Below are 17,449 nucleotides of genomic sequence, written 5' to 3' on the forward strand. Positions count from 1 at the left end.
TTAACTAAGCAATAATGTTTTTATTTTTTAATATACATTTTTAGGGGCAATGCTGGAAAAAATTAAATAAACATTAAATAAACAGGCTGAGCAAAATAATGTGTCTGTTTGCCGTAACCCGACCGACCTGGTATAAAACTAGCTGACTGAAAAAAAAATATCAGCATTTTATTTAAAAAACGCCGAATTATTTTATTTTTCAATTATTTCGCCGACTCACCGACCGGACTAAAGCGCTGAGTCAAATATTTTTATAGCGCTGGTAGACCCATCTTTCATCTCAAAAGGACTAATATTGCACTGTGCAACGCATGTGCATGTGCAACGCATGTGCATCTTCATTCGGTCCTTCATATGCATCTGAATGGCACGGACCATGCAGGATGGAATCTATATGGCTTTATACAAGTTGGTTTGGTTTCCTCAGCGCCACTGAACTAGCCATCGCTCATGCCGTTCTCTATCATGGTGTGGCGTGATTTAAATTTGACTAGTGCAACGCATTCTGGGATTGAAACACGCCCAGCAGCGTCATCACAAACATGGCGGCGCCAGTGGCCCCTGCATGTTCCCCCCGCTCGCCTTCACTACCAAAATATAGGATAATGGCATACAAAAGGTCAATTGAAATATCTTCTTAAAATCGGGAGATTTAGTCTCCCGATCGGGTTGATCGAGACGTTTTCCGTCATTGACTGTTGAAGCCTGACCCTTTGCGGTCACTCAAAGTCAAAAAATTGCAAAATTTGGATCTTTTTTTTTTTGCCTCCAAATAAAAAAAAATAAGAATTTACCGACCGACCGACCGACCGACCAAGCCACTTGAAAAATGTTGAGTCGGGTTACAGCAAACAGACAGGGGTAGCCTCATAATAAGGCTTTTTGGTCCTTAAATAGCTTTTTATTTTACCTTTTAGGGCTAAATATGTAAATCTACCCTGGGCTGTGGCATCTTTACTTGAATACGATTTTCATTGAATCTATGACCAAATAATTAAAAAAGGTAGAGTAAGTCCAAATAATAACAATAGGCTCAGTATTACTATTTTTTACCAATGTCTGTATTCAAACTAGATATTTTTTCTTTAAAAAAGGTTTGAAGCTGAACATATTTTTTCAAATCAAAAGTTTCCAATCCTGTGTCCGTCTTGTGCATCTGCGGCTTCTTTTGCCCAGTCTGAAACCTTTGGATACTGTATATCACTGTGCTTTGAAGTTCTCAACAGCTTGTTGAGTCTTTGGGTGGCAGCAGGTTCACACATTGGCTGTTTATAGTGTAAAAAGTAATATGTAAACTTGCACCTTCCTACTTGTGTCCCCTTGTGCAGAGGGTCACTGTGCACTGTGTAACTTTTCTTGCGGCGGGTCGATCCCCTGTTTGTCTCAAGAAGATGTTTATCCTATACTTAGAATGTTCCACAGTATCACATTCAACTTTCTGTCTTGTATTTATCCCCTCACTGACAAGCAACATTTAAAGCAATTATTGCACAATTAAAAGCAAGAAGAAAAAAATGTATAATAGAAGAAGATCCACTATTAAAACTTGTTTTTATTAAACTTAATGAATCTGGCTACCTTTTACTCTGGTTTTATATTATTGCAATCATTATCCTTCTTTGTATTTTGAATATTTCTCCACCATTTTCAGAGGACAACATTGTGCATTCCACCCCCGCAATCCTGCCATCTCCGCACCCATCACATCTGCACGAGAAGAGGGGTAAAACCTCTGCCTTTGCTGGGCCGGTAATTAGCCAACGCGTTTGCTAATATGTGTCAGTGTCATCGTCACGACCCCCAGCTCTGATCTCCTCTGGGGGGGTCCACATTACTGATGGTTTGGCTTTATGCGCGCACAATTTTTTCCTTTCCGTTGAGTTTAATTAGTGCGATACAAACTTCCAGCCTGTGTGAAGTGAACGTGGTGTTAGCTGGCTTTAAAGTCCGGCATCAGAGCTGTCCTCTCTGGGTAATTGGGAGCAGATGCTTGGTGGTTAAGGCAACAAAAATAACCCAAAGATGTGTTTTTTTTATTTCCTGGTTGATCGGTGGCCAAAAGCAGGACTGGCAAAGGAGGAGGGTACTAGGAAGAAAGAGGCTATGGTGCTATACACTGCTGTCAAGAGATTGTGTGTAAAAATGTGGATAATTCTACAAAAATATTTAAAATTGTTCAAAGAAATGTATGTTGAGAGCATGGACCTCTTCCAAGGTGTTTGTTCTCACTGGCAAATGTGACAAGGTAGATATTTTGAAACAGAATCTAAACCATAAAATACCCTTAACTTAAACGAGGACTGAACATGGACATAACCAGCACTAAATCTGGACAAACCCAGGACTAAATGCATGGATTTAACATGTAGAAAAACAGAAGTAAACCCAGCAAGATCAAACAACTCTAAACCAGGTCTGAAACAGCACTTTTCCTACACAAACTTCAACGTTCACACGTACCTTTAACATTACACTTTGAAAATCTATACAGGAAAAATATATTGTTCTTGACTGAGAAATAAAAAAGCACATAGAGAAATGGTTTGAACCAGAACTGATCCAAGACTAAATAAGAAATATTTGCAGGACTAAAGCAGTGACCTACGTTTATTTATATATACACATATATAAAATAGATTTGAAGTAAATTGTTCACACTTAACCAATTAAAACCATTTGCAAAATCTATATCTAGTGTGTCGAAGGCTGTGTTCACACTAGTCAAGCTTTGGTCCTGCTTTGGTCCTGGTTTGATCCCGATTTGGTCCTGGTGTAGACTTGGTTTGGTCCTGTTCCAGTATCCTTCTAGTCCCAGTTTAGTCCCAATTGTCTGTTTGTGCGTGTTTGTGTGTTTATAAGATGAGGGAATGCAAGAATTGGTTTTAGTGTTTGGTCAGTGGGCAGACAGGATTAAGATTAAAAAAACAGGTTTAGTGTTAGGCTAAAGTGAGCACAAATCCAATCAGGAAACCTCCACAGAGCCGCGGAGTCGTGAGGAGAGAAAGAGCCTTGTCGATGATTGCGTTTGGTGCTTATCTCCGGTCTTAGTTAACCCCGGGGCCAGCCTGTGCACGCTAAAGGGCTGACGCCTAATTGAGAGGAGGGTCGGCTCTCAAACGCGCCACATAATGAGAGCAGGTTGATATATTTAGATCAATTATTTACTTAAGAATGATAAGAGCAACTGAGAAAGTGCAACACTATTGACAGAATGTATAGATCAACATGAATACCACGAAACAAAGGAAAAGTGCATTTTACAGTTGGATGCAAAAGTAGAGCTAATTTAGTGTAACAATGCTGCATTTGTTTGTGTCTATGGAGATAGATAAGTGAATGCTCAATGCCATACTGTGGAACGTAATGTGAATTTCCTTTACATTTCTCCATCAAACATTTTCAATCTTACATGTTGAATCCCCAACACCCGGTCTTCTCACCGGCAACTCTCTCTGATGCACATATTGCAACACTGCTTATTTTCCTCTCATTAAAATAAAAAAGATATAAATGTCTTTAAAACCCAGCGAGGAGAGAGAGAACCCGAGTTTCCATAGCAACACCTCGCCGGAGATGCTATTTCGGTTGTAACTTGGAGATAAGGTGTAATCATGCCTTGGCTGGACGCAGCTAAATAATACCGCAGTTATAACTCCCCTACTTTGTCTAAGTGCTTCCACTGGTGACGGCGCCTTTATAGGGCTGTTACCATGGAGATGATTTTATATTATATTTATTTGATGTTTTTCCCCCCGAGGTCTTGCTCTTGTTTGTGAAAAGTGGTTTGGTCACAGAGTTCAGAACATTGTGCCCACACTGATATATCAAATCCAATGAGTTCAAACGAGTTTCTTTATGCAACTGTAAAGTTAATTTAAAGCAGGCCAGCTACATGGTAGTTGCATACGGGCTACAATTTCAACTAAAAGTACCACAACTATCTGCTACTATTACCTCTAATTACCAACTCACACCGTACCACAAATACTAAAACATACTCTGTAAAATATAGATAACATACACTTTTGATTACTTTTTTTAAGAGACGTATAGCCCTGAACCGTATATTCTGAAAAAAGGGTGATTCAACCAATGCAGGATCCCTTTGTTTCAAAGCAACAATGGCGGCTTACGAATAAAAGAGAAAGAAAGACAGAGAGAATAGAGTTTTCTGGTGAATAGGAATGTCAAAATATACAATTTTATTCACGATTACAAAGACTGTGTGAAATCTTGTCTAACACAATACCACTTCTCAAGTTTGCGACCAGCTTTACTAAATAGAACTGTCTGAATGACAAAATAAAGTAAATGTGACAAAATGACAGCCAGATAAAACAGTACTTTTTAGTAAGACAGTTTGAATTAAAACCACTGAATTTTGGTTGTAAAAAAGTCACATAGTTCTTACAGTTATATTTTGACCTAAATGATCACGATTAGCAAAATCATTTTGACGTTCCTACTGCAGAATCAACGGGCAAAGCATTAAACTTTATGAATCTGAGTTAAAAGAAATCATATAGTATTTCATTCTGAACGGTACAAAGATATTTACAAAGGAGGTGTCTTCATGCATTACAAATAAGCAGTTGTGATTAGAAAAAAACACTCGAGAATTGCCCCAAAATTGGATAGTTGTGTGATCTCTTTGTTTTCAATACATGAATGTGAGTTCGAAGACCTAATAAACCTCAAAACCCTCATTTGAACAGAAAGAAGGACTTCTTCACTAGGATAGTACAACTTTAACATTGCAAAATGAAAAAACACACGTATCTTACCCATTATACTTTTAACGCAACTCGTAATACTTCTACCCCCACAACTATTAATCCTTACCATTCCGTTTCACTTACTTCCGTTATTACTTTAACTACTTTATGTTGATTTTTACTATAGACAAATGCTGTAGCTATTTAAGAAAAGTACTTACATCTTCACATCAGCCATATACAGCCTTCTTATTGGTGCCACTTGCTTAATCATTCAGACCTCCCTCCCTGTAGTGCAGAGCCTTGGGTCCCACTGGGGAGGCCTGGACAGTTTTAGCATCACTGGCCTAGATCAATGCAAAGTGTCGGACAACAACTTAGAAAAACTTCACTTCAGATAGGAGCAGCCAATAGGGTTTTCTGCTGAAGTTAGCTTGAAGTGATTAGGGTCAGGTAAAAGCCCCGGTAAACTTTATGAAACAGATTATGCAGAATATGATGTTAGATAACGACAGGGGTTATTTTAACTTATGTAAAGCAGTGATACATCTTAGTTCTGCTTACATATTTCAAACATAATGGGCATTTGTTATGTCTGGCTATGCTGCTGGATGCATTAGTGTTACAGGTCAGGTCTGTGAAGAGGGGACTCTACTCATGGTAAGAAAGCATGTTTTTTTCAGCATTAAAACCACCTGTAATTGTTTAAATGCACGATGGATAAGTTTAATACCATACTGTGTCAATCCAGGCACACACACCAGAACAGTTAAAAATAATACTGAATACTTAAAAGTATAGGGGACAAATATTTCAAATATTCGGTTTGGCCTATTCAAATCAACCAATCTGATTCCAAACCTGGACTTAACCAATTCTAAACCAAAGTACATTATAATACTAAGTGTATTATAATGAGGAACTACTCAAGGACAAAATCAGGTCTAAATCAAGATGAAGCGAGGACTAAAATAGAAATAACAGACCTCCAAATCTCTTGTACACCAAGTATCATAATTGGGTTGCAAGCAGTGTTTGGAGTTATTAACATCATTTGTAGGACCGCTCACAATGTAAAATATTTAGTCTTGAATTGTTAATAGTTATCACAACAGTCCAACATTTGTATCACTAAATCAGGCATTTTTGTTATTACGTTTGTTTTTTACATTTAAGAACCGTAGAAACGATCAAGCTTCGTCAACCACCAGCAAACCAGTCTATTATATGCAACATTTCTAACCACATAATTGTTGGTTCATAATAATATATTCCTTTGACCAATCATTTTAATTGCAGTACTGTCAAATCAATTCATCTTTGTGTCATGTCAGTGCAGTTACAATGACGTGCCCCGGGGGGAAGTGAGATCCATGCTTGTACCACCTGCTCCCTCATTACCTTTGCGATGGCGGTCTGCTTGTACATCTGTGTGACCAGCCCCATGACCTCAGCGAAGGAGTTGTCCGCGGCAACGCCCTTTGACCCCATCCCCTTCATCATGCGCTCCCACTCTGCGAAACTGGATGCCGCCTCCTGTAAAATAAAAAGAGCGAGGAGAGATGGTGAGGAAATGGGATACGTCCTATTTCCCTTTGCTGCGTTTGTCCTTTACGGGTTCATTTGAAGTGTGTGGTGTTTGAGGTGTGCAGGACAAAACGGGAATGGGGACTGTGCAAGGACTTAGATAGGACTGACATGAAAACAAGACTAGAAACAGGACTAAATCAAAGGCTAAAGCCGGACTAAACCAGGACTGCAGTTCATCTTAAGAGCAAAATCATGATGAAAGAAACCAGAACTGTCCTGGGTCTAAACCAAGGCTAAACTCTATATTAGGACTAAACAAGAGATAACCAAGAGTATCTGTTAAATTCTGGTTTAAGACCTTTAGTGGGAGGACCATTATTACATTTTCTATCCAGACTATATCATGAGGCGAATATTTCAAAAACAAACAAATCAAATGTATTATTGGACAAAGAATCAAACTTGGACTAAATATGTTATTTTCTAGTAATGGGTAAAAAGTAACTGGGGGCAAAACCAGAACAAAACCAGGATTCGAAACCGAAACTAAACAGAACTAAATAAAGACTAAACCAGAATTAAACTTGTAAAAACCAGGACTAAACCAGGACTGAATCAAGACTAAACCCAAACTAAACTGGGAATAAACCAAGCTAAACCAACTAAATGTTAACTAATTCTAAACCAGGAATAAAATGTTCTCTACTAAATTATGGCTTGAACTACACACACACACCATAAAAACCTTGCACAGCATTAGCATTGCCCAAAATCACCATTTATAAACCCTACTTTTCCTCTCCTCCATCCCCTCCTTCCTTTCTTCGCGCACTCGTTCATTTGTTCTCCCTCTGTTTTTTGAGATATAAAGGGCAAAACAATTAATGGTAAGGCATGGTGTCCTACTTTTACTTGGAACAGAGAAAAGCCAAAAGAGAAATGTAGCATGGTGAATTCCCAAGGATGCCCTCCCCTCCCCGTACCCCCCCTCCTCCCCCCCTACTTTCTACACTGCAGCTTGTGTTAGGTGGGTCACGCGCGTCGCCCAATTATAGCCCGTATGTGACAAGCCGGGGTCGAAGATGGAAAAGCAGGCGGCCCGGGACGATAAATCAAAGAGGCGCCGCATGCTCTCAAGGTGATTGGCCAAGAGTATTTAAAGGCGGGATAGGAGGAGAGGAGGAGGAGGAAGAAGAGGAGGAGGAGAGGGATACAGCGATAACGTATGCCGTCTTCATAAATAAGATGTTTTGAGGCATCTAGGTTAAAGGTATTTATCATCAAGCTTGGGCAATTAGCAGCTCTACGCATAAGCCTCCCCCGGGTTGAGACGAGTATTTTTAACGGTAATGAAGTATAAACTTAACAAGCAAGAGAGTGGATTTGCAATCGAAAGTAATCTGTATTTAGTTAACAAAAGGCTAGATTACAAGTTTACACAAGTTTACAAAATCAAAATGGCAATAACATGCTGTGGATGTGTAATAAGAAATATTACAAAATTAGTAGTGAAAGTATGGTATTGTTAATTGAATAAAAAAAATTGATAATTTAAACTCTAAATGTATGCATTTTGGAAAATGTCTCCACTAACATGCATAGCAACTTAAAGCCTAGCAGCTATTGTTATTAACTTATTTGAGCTCATCACTGCTCAAAGTACCAAAAGAGAGCAAGACTTTGTGCCCTCTGCTGGCGACTGGAATTTCCAATGCACAGGAAAAAGTTAGGAGGTACTTTTACTTGTCCATACATTATTTAGTGATATTTCTGGTAGAAGGTCCGCCGCTTGCACTTGCTCGTCTCCATGGAGATGTTATTGCTTTGCCTGGAATGATTCACAGTGTGGCATTAAATATGGCCTATCTTTGTTGGTGTTATTCAATTAGAAGGGTTGATATTGCTAATACAATTTTGTTGAAATTTGTGAACTTGTCTAATTAAATTCTAGTTCGACAACGCCACGAAAACTGCACATTTCCATCGGATTTAACACGTTTTTCCGGCGCTGCATATCAAGCGGAGTGGAACTGTGAAACATATGGCCACGCTATAGCTAAAAAAGACGCTACTTCACGAGTAAGAATGCACCGTATACGTATATAAGTGAGGAGTAGAGAAGAACTGTGATTATGTGAGACGGGCCTCTGCCACTGTTTGAGCAGACGCTGTCAGTCTCGTCTGCAAGTTAATTTAAATATAATCATTTCTGTTTTCATTTGTTTGTGATGGAACTGAATTGAACTTTGAATGACTTTGTGTACGAATAAGGGCAGAAACAAGTGAATCGATTAATCGTAACTAACTAATTATTGAAATAATCAACAACTAATATAGTAATCGAGATGTTATTTATACACCAAAGAGAGAAAATATGTACATTTGGGGTTTTTGATGAAAACTCTGTTCTCCAGCATGTTCTTAAGCGGCTTCACCTTCTCTTTAGCTGGAGCGAGTGTACTAATAATCTCATTTACCCTGGCCTTTTGTGACCTTAAACAACTAATCAATTAATTGAACAGATTAACTGCTAGATAATTATTAGTTGAAGCCCGTTTTTGAACCATGCTTCATAAATAAACTTACCCTGCCTTGCCATTTATATTCATATTAATATTTGGTAGGACTAAAACTAATAGTTTATCTGGGTTACACCAAGACTAGTCTGATTCAGGACTAGAACTAAAACTAGTGAGGATCCAGGACACAATCAGAACAAAACCAGGACGGAAAAACAAAACAAAACATGAATCAAAGTATAGCTAAACCAGGACTAAATCCAAGTCAATTCAAAATCCATGTTAAACCAGAACTAAATTGAGCTTAAACCAGAACAAAAGCAGAACTTAACCAGGACTTACAAGGCAGCAGAGAAAAAGCCTCATTTATGTGGTGTAATGGGGAGGACAGCTTGTATTCTCAGACTTGCAGTAAAACATGAAAGCTGCGTCTCGAGCGTTTAGATACATCATTACCATTTCAAACCTTGTCATAGTCAAGGACGCAGCAGTAAAGAAACTGCAGCCTATTGAAATGATGTTTGTTTTTAGGTTGTTTTGCAAAGCGTTACCTGAATAAACAATAAAATCAACAATAAAAATCAGGAAATATGGCTCAATAATTAGTAAATATTGTGTTACTGTGGCAATCTAATGTAGAAAAGGGACAAAAACAGCAGTGAGAATTGAAATGTTGATATTTTAATTAGTTATCGTGCCAATCTTTCAATAGTAAAGATTTAGTGGACGAATATAGATTAATTGATCATAATTCAGGGATACCGTACATAAATATACAGTCCAAATTAAATGATTTACAAAACAGTATTTCTTTCATATTTCTTAAATGTTTTGCTGTGTCAACACGCCCTTCCACTGATTAAAATTTTAGAGCAATTATTTTAATAGGAGAAAAATGGCGGGTAAACGCTCCCCCCGCAGTGATATTTGCTGAATGGCTAGACTCATTGACGAAAGGGCAGTGCTTGAAACGTAAAGGGCAGGTGGGGCATAAAAAGTGTCTGAGCGAGAGAGATAAAAGCGTTCATTTTGCAGTGAAATGAGAGAGCGTACAAGACCTAGCTGAAAGCGTGTGGACACCAGAGGAGGAACTGTATGAACACATGCTGTAGCATTTTACCTTGTTGAAAAAGAATGGTTGGTGGGCTTAGGACATAAATATCTTATTCGTGCTACAATATCTTACTCTACAGCTTTGATCTCTATTCTGTCCACAACTATTGCTAAACTCTAATGGAAGTACTCGACATGATCATTTTTCCTATTGATAAAACTGTATAACTTCTGTCAGAAACACATTTTGTCAACAACATTTCAAAAAAGGAATCATATTAGAAATACTAAATATTTCTCAATTAGAACACCCATTATAATTGCTGACCAAATGTAAAACTATTACTCATGTAACTTTGACTACTAGTATTTGGATTTTCTATTTACATTAAATATTAACAGTAAACATTCATGTGTAGTCCTCCTCCCAACACCACCACCACCACCACCACTACCACTACCACTACTACTACTACTACTACTACTACTACTACTACTAGGTATTTTTCTAGGTTTAAACTCTGGAAATACAGTCAGCAAAAGCTTTTATGTCCCTGAATGGTTTGAGTGCTTGTTGTCCATCCTCACAACAATAGCCTCTGCTTTCTCAAAAACACTCCATTTGAGATGACACGTCCGCCTATTCTTTCCCCTCATTACCGAAACAGCAAAAACATAAATTCAAAAGCCTGGCTAGCCACGGACGCCTTTATTGTCTGGGCCCCAAAGACAAATGATCTCAGCGGTGGAGGTTGTTGGTTCAGCTCGTTGTAGCTAAGAGAGGAATAGTAAAAAAAAAAAAAAGTACAAAATGACGTGAACTTTTTCCCTTGGTCTAATTGGTGCCAATGTGTAGGAACATTGACCATATTTAGTCCTCCAATTAACGCCTCCCTTAACATTTGGGGAGAAAACCTGCATCATCACTTTTTTCCCTCTCGCTTTCCTTTGTTGTCGTGTCATTTTCGGGACGCTGGCTTTGTGCGTAATTAGCCGAAAACGAGTTCTTGTGGTGTTTTTCCATTGCGCTCCTGCTGCTGCTGCTGCTGCTGCTGCTGCTGATATGATACAAACTCAAGACAAAAGCCACTGTGAGGCTATTGTAGAGATAGTGGCTAATTCTGATTGGGAGGTAACCGCAGTGAAGGACCAAAACCTGTGGAATTATGCACTTTATTATATTAAAAGCCAAATTATCATCATTTCAGTCTGTTGTCCAAGACCTTTGATTGGTTGTAAAATAGAGCGGTCTAAAAAAAAAAAAAGAATCAAATCAATACTAAAATGTGTATCAAAATGACTCATTTGAGAACATATTTACAGAAAAAACGCCATTAAAAAGGACAATTTAGATCTTTATTTAATAGTTTTGACAAGACGTACTAACATTAAATGAACTACATTATTTTTAGTGGGACATTCCCTCTGTTACGTCAAAGTGTTTTAAAACTGGGATTCCTGAATTTAATCTCGTCATTAAAATGAGCATATATATATATATATTTTTACCCCAGAGAGTTTACTGTAAAAGCAGTTTGTGACCAAATCAGACCACTGCGCACTGTCTATTTTATTTATCTTTTGAAACCCCAAGTACAAACACATTTCACTTCTCTTTATGAAAATAGTTGTTAAAAATGAATTCAAGTGAATAGTAACAATTTGTGAAAGGATTTGTGGCAGCTATGAACAAGTTTGGATTTAAATACCAAAGTCCTCCTTTCGTGGTTTGAAAATCAGTATTGAGTATTGTGCCTTTTTCGAAGTCAGGTGAAATTTAAACTATTGTAAAATGCAATGTTATAGTTGGCTTGGTGGGGGGGAAATCAATACCAAGACAAATCAATACTAAAACTACTTTCATTATATAAAAAATATAAATCACATAACTAGGACCAAATTAACTTTCCCCGCAAGATGAATTCTTGTGATTTTTGGGAGTTTACAAACTCTTGAGAATCCATCTCGTTAGTCTCCCGCTGATTCGCTTGCAGTCCGCACCAGTGGTAGACGGGCCAATCACATGGCATTTAGGGCCTGCAGGAACCAATCACAGAGCAGCATTGTGGTTTGGGTGGAAGTCAAAATAACCCAAACAAAAACCAAACATGGTGGTTCCGACATCTGTACTTCAGCCTATTTTAGGAGAAATACAGACTATTTTGTTTTTCAAACGTGCACAAAATGGACATTTGTACATTGTGGATGAGAAAGAGGACTGTGAGGACGCTGGATTTGAAAGAATTTAGATGTTTCTGCTTCTTCCGCTGTATTGACTCTTTGACCAATCAGCGTGAAGGTATTTTTTTTTTTTTAGCCCGTAGTTTCCCCCCCCGAAGGACAGTGTGTGAAATGGGGATGAGAGAGAAGGGAGGACATGCAGTAAACATGCAGTAAACTGGGGAGTTGGGATTCAAACTCACAACACTGCGGCCGGCTGCACTTGGAGCCTGGCATAGGTGTGCTCAAACACTCACAGCACAACGTTTTTTTTTAACATCTTGACAGATTTCAGCGAGAGCCTTCCCAGATTGGTTCATGTGAAGAACTCAGTTCAGAGTGAGACACAGATCAATCTGGCGTGATCCAGGTTTGGACAAAATTGCTTTTTCCTGAATATTTTTTAAATTGGCTTGTTCTTGATGAAACTGCTATTTTGTTGTTTGTTGTTGAAATTCTATTTGATTAAAATGGAAGCATTTATTATTACCGGTAGTAGAAATGTTAGTATCGAGGCACGAGACTCACACTAATACAGTATTTTAGTCAATAAAATCAAATTGTACTACACTAAGAATAAAAATATTTCTGTATGTTTGAGAAGGGTCAAATCATTTGCATCAAGCAGAGAAAACTTCTAAGGAGAAGCATGGAACTAATGTACACAACACTGGATGGAAATACATCTTTAACATTGCAGAAGCTTATCGAAACGATGCCACAGAATGTGTGTTGTAATCAAAGTCTACCAAATATTAGAGCGTGTGCCCTTATTTTCTGTGGAGACCTTTTTCTTGGTCAGGCAGTGTAAAATGGCACCTGTAGTTGTGAATGGAGTTTATGGAAATGCTGTGGCTATATGATGAACTTGAACGGCAGCAGTATCCTCTTGTTGTTCAGTTTTTAATACTCAAATGACTTGCTCATTAACATACACTCCAGCTCATATAAATATGCATTTACGGTTAACAGAATACATTTCCAGTGACGTGTTGACTCCTTCATTAGTTTACAGCTACAGAACCACGCTGTTTCTTGAAATTGGTTTCCTAATGTTTGGCGTATGAGCACACGGGAAGTAATTAATGAAAATACCGGCTGTTGTTTGGCCAATGAAGCAACAAACGACCCTATCCTTAGCTACGCAACATGCATCTTTTCTGACACATCTAAAGAATTGGCTAACATTGTATTGTTAACGTACGAGCAGCTGCCAAACAGATGTCGTTGATATAATGTAGTCGCTTGTGTACATTTGTCAAGTAGTCAGGGTGTTTCTGCAAATCTGCAAAAATTAGGCTTTGTTAAAATTAACTTGATTAAAATCACAGTAGACATTTGTTTACGCTGCTCTCCACTTTTATTGGTAGCCCAGGTAAATCTGAGCTAAAAAGCACAATGAATATAATATTAATAAAACAATTTGGTCTTGGTCAAAATACTGAAATAAATTAGTACTGCACATAACTAACAACCTATCAACATAAATGAATAAATCATTACCGAACTAAATAAAATCAACCTAATTGTAAACAATGCACATTTTCCTTTAGTAACTGCAGGTTTAAAAAATGTCATAATTTGGCAATGTCTAATATTTCAGATATTGCGGAGTCGGCCACCTGCTTGTATTGTGTTATTGCTGTACATGGAATCTTTGCATTTTGGGTGTTTTTATTGCTTAGAAACATCTTGAAATACATGTATACTTCCTGTGAGTGGGCTTGCCTCTCCACAGATTTAACCAGTAATTTGTCCCGTTTTAATGTTTCAGTTCAATGCTGTGAACATTCTATGCAAAGTAAAGTTCTCCTGTTCCAGTTACAATATCGTTCTTTTTTAGCAAAGAAAAAAAAATCACATGTAACCTTTTCTGAAACGGTTGATGTTTTGGTTTATTAATAAAATTTAATTACAGACTCAACCGCAGTTATTTTAAAATGAACTTAACATTAGCCTGAGCCCGGATGAAGTGGCAGTATATTGCTTTGATTTCTTGTGGATGCAGCTCTAAAATAAATGTCATGTTAGCCGTGTGGGCGTGGGCGGCTCGGTTTTAGCTCTCTCTAAAGTTCTCTCGCCCACGTCGCCTGCCTCAACAAACACGCATGTGATTCTTGTATTCATTTAGCAGTTCATATTTTAGTCTTCGCTCAAATGTAAATGCTCCAGGATGTGTTTAAAATATGCACTGTGGAGTGAATCGAAATTGCACATCAACAAGCAATTTCATTATCCGTTTATATGATGTCTATGTATTTTGTAAAGCACAACAGCAGCCACCATACAGGGCTCCATCAAAGGTGCTTAACATAGTTTGGCTGCTTATTGCTTAAGATTGTTTGACCTGTAGGATTTATTGGACAGTTTAGCGAGAGATGGGACAAGAGAGGGAAGGACGCTGCAGCAAGAGCCGGCTTCAAACCCGCACATTGTTGATATTGTGTTTAATATGAGAATAGTGCCTTGCTTGACCTTTGCCCATTTAAAATACTATTGAATTGTTCTGGACAGGTGTTAAAAATGAGAAAAATAAAATGCATCTGGTTCGTCCAATTGTTGTCCATAGCAAATAAATAAAGAAATAAAATAGTGAAAGACATTATCACTAAGTAAAGGCTTTGTACTCATCTTTATTATGTATTCTTGCATATGAGTGAGTTTAGTTTTTTCTTCATAGATTATGTTGTAAAAGAAGCAATTTGTGACAAAATCGACATCTTGTTTTCAATTGCAATCCTGGTTTTGGGACGAGAGCGTGTTGGCCGAGTGATGGTGGCCCACCCCTGCTTCGCTTCACTGTCCGAAAAGCCCAAATATTCATGCGTGTGAAGTGTAGCGATGTGCCAAATAGTTTGTGAGCGATAGGAATAAGTTTGACGGATTTAAATACCAACTTTCTCCTTTCACGATTTGAAAATAATACGAGTGTACCTTGGCGGCCTCCTTGGGCAGGTCGAACGGAATCCTCTGTCTGATTTTGGGAGGCAGCTGTGTCAGGACGTTCTGTTTGAGTCTGCGGATCATGATCTGACTCAGCTGTCTGTGGAGCTCGTCCAGGTTTGAGGCTCCGCGACAGTCCCACTGCCGACGCTTCCCGAAATACCTGCGCACAAAAGGAGTTACAGCAACAGTTAGGCAATTACAATAGGATATAAAGTAAGGAAGCACTCATTTTGTCAATCAATTTAGAAAATGTTGAGACGATTTGGGTATTCAGATGGCGATAACGATGCTGTCCAATACAAAGGAACGTTTAGGGTGTGTGCATCTTCAACAGAGCCATGAGTGTCATGTTAGGCGATATTTATTTTGTATTTATTCTTTTGATCGTGTTAAAAGGGCTTTTCCGATGGAAAGTCTACAAGGAGATGTGATTGCTTTGCTTGGAATGTTCCACAGTATGGCATAGCTTGCAATTACTCATTTACATGGGTTTATATACGGTTAACAAAAGGAAAGTACACATTCTTACCCATTTCTTCGGTACAATGATTTCAGTACTACCCGAAATTGGATAATCCGATTGGATTACAAGAAATCAGATTTATATTAAGTGAATTTGGTTCACCTGAGAAATCTGATTACCAGGAAAATCATCCCTACCTTATTATTAGGGAAATTATACTGGACTACTACTGGAAAATAAATCATAACAGCTGTGAAATTAGAGTACTCTGGAAATTAGATTACCGAAGGTGTAAATCTTGAATTAATTTAATATGAATAAATTTGCATAATGACGTCAGAAATGTTTATTTATGTAGAACACGGCCCGGCCAAAGCGGATACAGGAGTCACAAGGAACCCCGTATTTGCACGAACATAAGCGCTGAAAAGTTGCTTACCGGTATTTATAATGTATTTCACAAAAAAAGTTACCATTAAATACTCCCACTGACTCAACATTCACACTACTAATTTGATTACGACTGTAAGCGGCTGCTGCCTCTTGCTCATTTCGACAGTAGAAAATTAGAGCACAAACATACTTATTTAATGGCCTGGTAGAATAGTTAAACACATTTTAACATTCCCACTTGGGACATGCCTGGCTCCTCCGCTCTCCCTCCTCCATCTCTCCCTCTGTGCAGCAGCCGGGGATCTGCTCTTTTTTGCTTTAGGGCACTTTGCACAGCGAGAAGCTATTGTCCAAATCTAGTGTCTTAATGGCCAGGGAAGAGAGTCTACCCGCTAAAAAACTCTGCGACTCAAACTTTCACAACTCATCAGCCAAATGGAGTTTAGAATAGAACTGGCTTGCTAAACAAAGCCTGGTTAGCTTCCATGTTGGCTGAGGGCAAACTTAACAAGCCTCTGCCAGAATTCTTCACACTCGATTGGCGGTGGATTGTTCATAATCAACTTTAAGCTACTAGTCTGCGGACATGAGGTGTATATCTGAATAGGCCATAACAGTATGACCACAAAAAGGTGAAGTGAAGAACAGATGTGCTAGAATAAAACCGACAAAAAAAGGTGCATTTCTGTGACCTTCAAAAATGTGAATACTGATCCTATTAAAGTCTGGTCCTATACTCGAAGTTTGGTCATAATAAGATAAGATAAGATAATCCTTTAATGTCCACACATGGGGAAATTTCGTTGTTACAACACAGTAGATACAGAAGGAAAGGACAGATAACTTATAGGAAGTTAAAAAAAACAGAACACTCTAAATAGAAGAACTCTTATGAACAAAACAAAAAACTCTTAACAAAACTCCTCTCATATCTTAATAGGGAATGGAGGGGGGGAAATAGATAAATAAAATAAAATAAAAAGATAAAAGATAAAAATAAAACAATAAAATAATAATAATAATAATAATAATAATAAAAATATAGCCGCAAGCGGCAATGATCGGCCCTCGCCACGCCGCCACGCCGCCGCCACGCCGCAAAAGGAGGGGGCGCTAACGCGCCCCAATTGTCCTTTTATCACGCCTACTGCTGAATCTGTGACGCTGTCACATGTTCTCCCCTTTGTTTTACCATCAAAAAGCAATTTTATTTTGAATTCTTGGCAAAATGTGCGGCTTTGCCGCACAGACACCGTGACTCTTTGAATGAAAATGTGGATAACTTTTGATGGTCCTGAAGATGAGTCTCACCAAATTTCAGGTTAATAGGGCTGACGCCCTGGGAGGAGTTTGTGAAAGTCTAAAGTGTAAACATGTTCTGGCCCCATTGGAATAACATGGGAGGTTTCGGTCATCGTTACGGCAACGCCATAACAATTATGACATGGGTCTCATTGACTTTTTTGATGGGGATGCTAAAATTGAGTTGTGTGTCAAATTTCATATAATTTCGCAAAACTAAACATTTAACCTCCATATAAAATCTGTAGGGGGCGCTGTGGCGCCAAATGAATTTATTTCACTTCAAGTAGGTTTAGGGCAAAGAGTTT

The 17,449-nt window shown here is 38.3% G+C and overlaps 1 protein-coding gene across 1 annotated transcript in view; it reads right to left on the minus strand.

The window, feature by feature from the left end:
* Window positions 1–17,449, minus strand: part of zranb3 (zinc finger, RAN-binding domain containing 3) — a 174,101-nt gene that overhangs the window by 118,311 nt on the left and 38,341 nt on the right. The window contains exons 8-9 of the mRNA XM_072449783.1: window positions 14,972–15,143; window positions 6,117–6,251 (exon numbers count right to left, since the gene is read on the minus strand). Coding sequence (XP_072305884.1) covers window positions 6,117–6,251; window positions 14,972–15,143 — 307 coding nt within the window. The remainder of the gene's footprint in view (window positions 1–6,116; window positions 6,252–14,971; window positions 15,144–17,449) is intronic.

Source organism: Eucyclogobius newberryi, unplaced genomic scaffold, assembly GCF_026437365.1.
Source record: "Eucyclogobius newberryi isolate DKJ021-1_F unplaced genomic scaffold, fEucNew1.0.hap1 SCAF_1, whole genome shotgun sequence".
NCBI classification, from domain to species: Eukaryota; Metazoa; Chordata; class Actinopteri; order Gobiiformes; family Gobiidae; genus Eucyclogobius; species Eucyclogobius newberryi.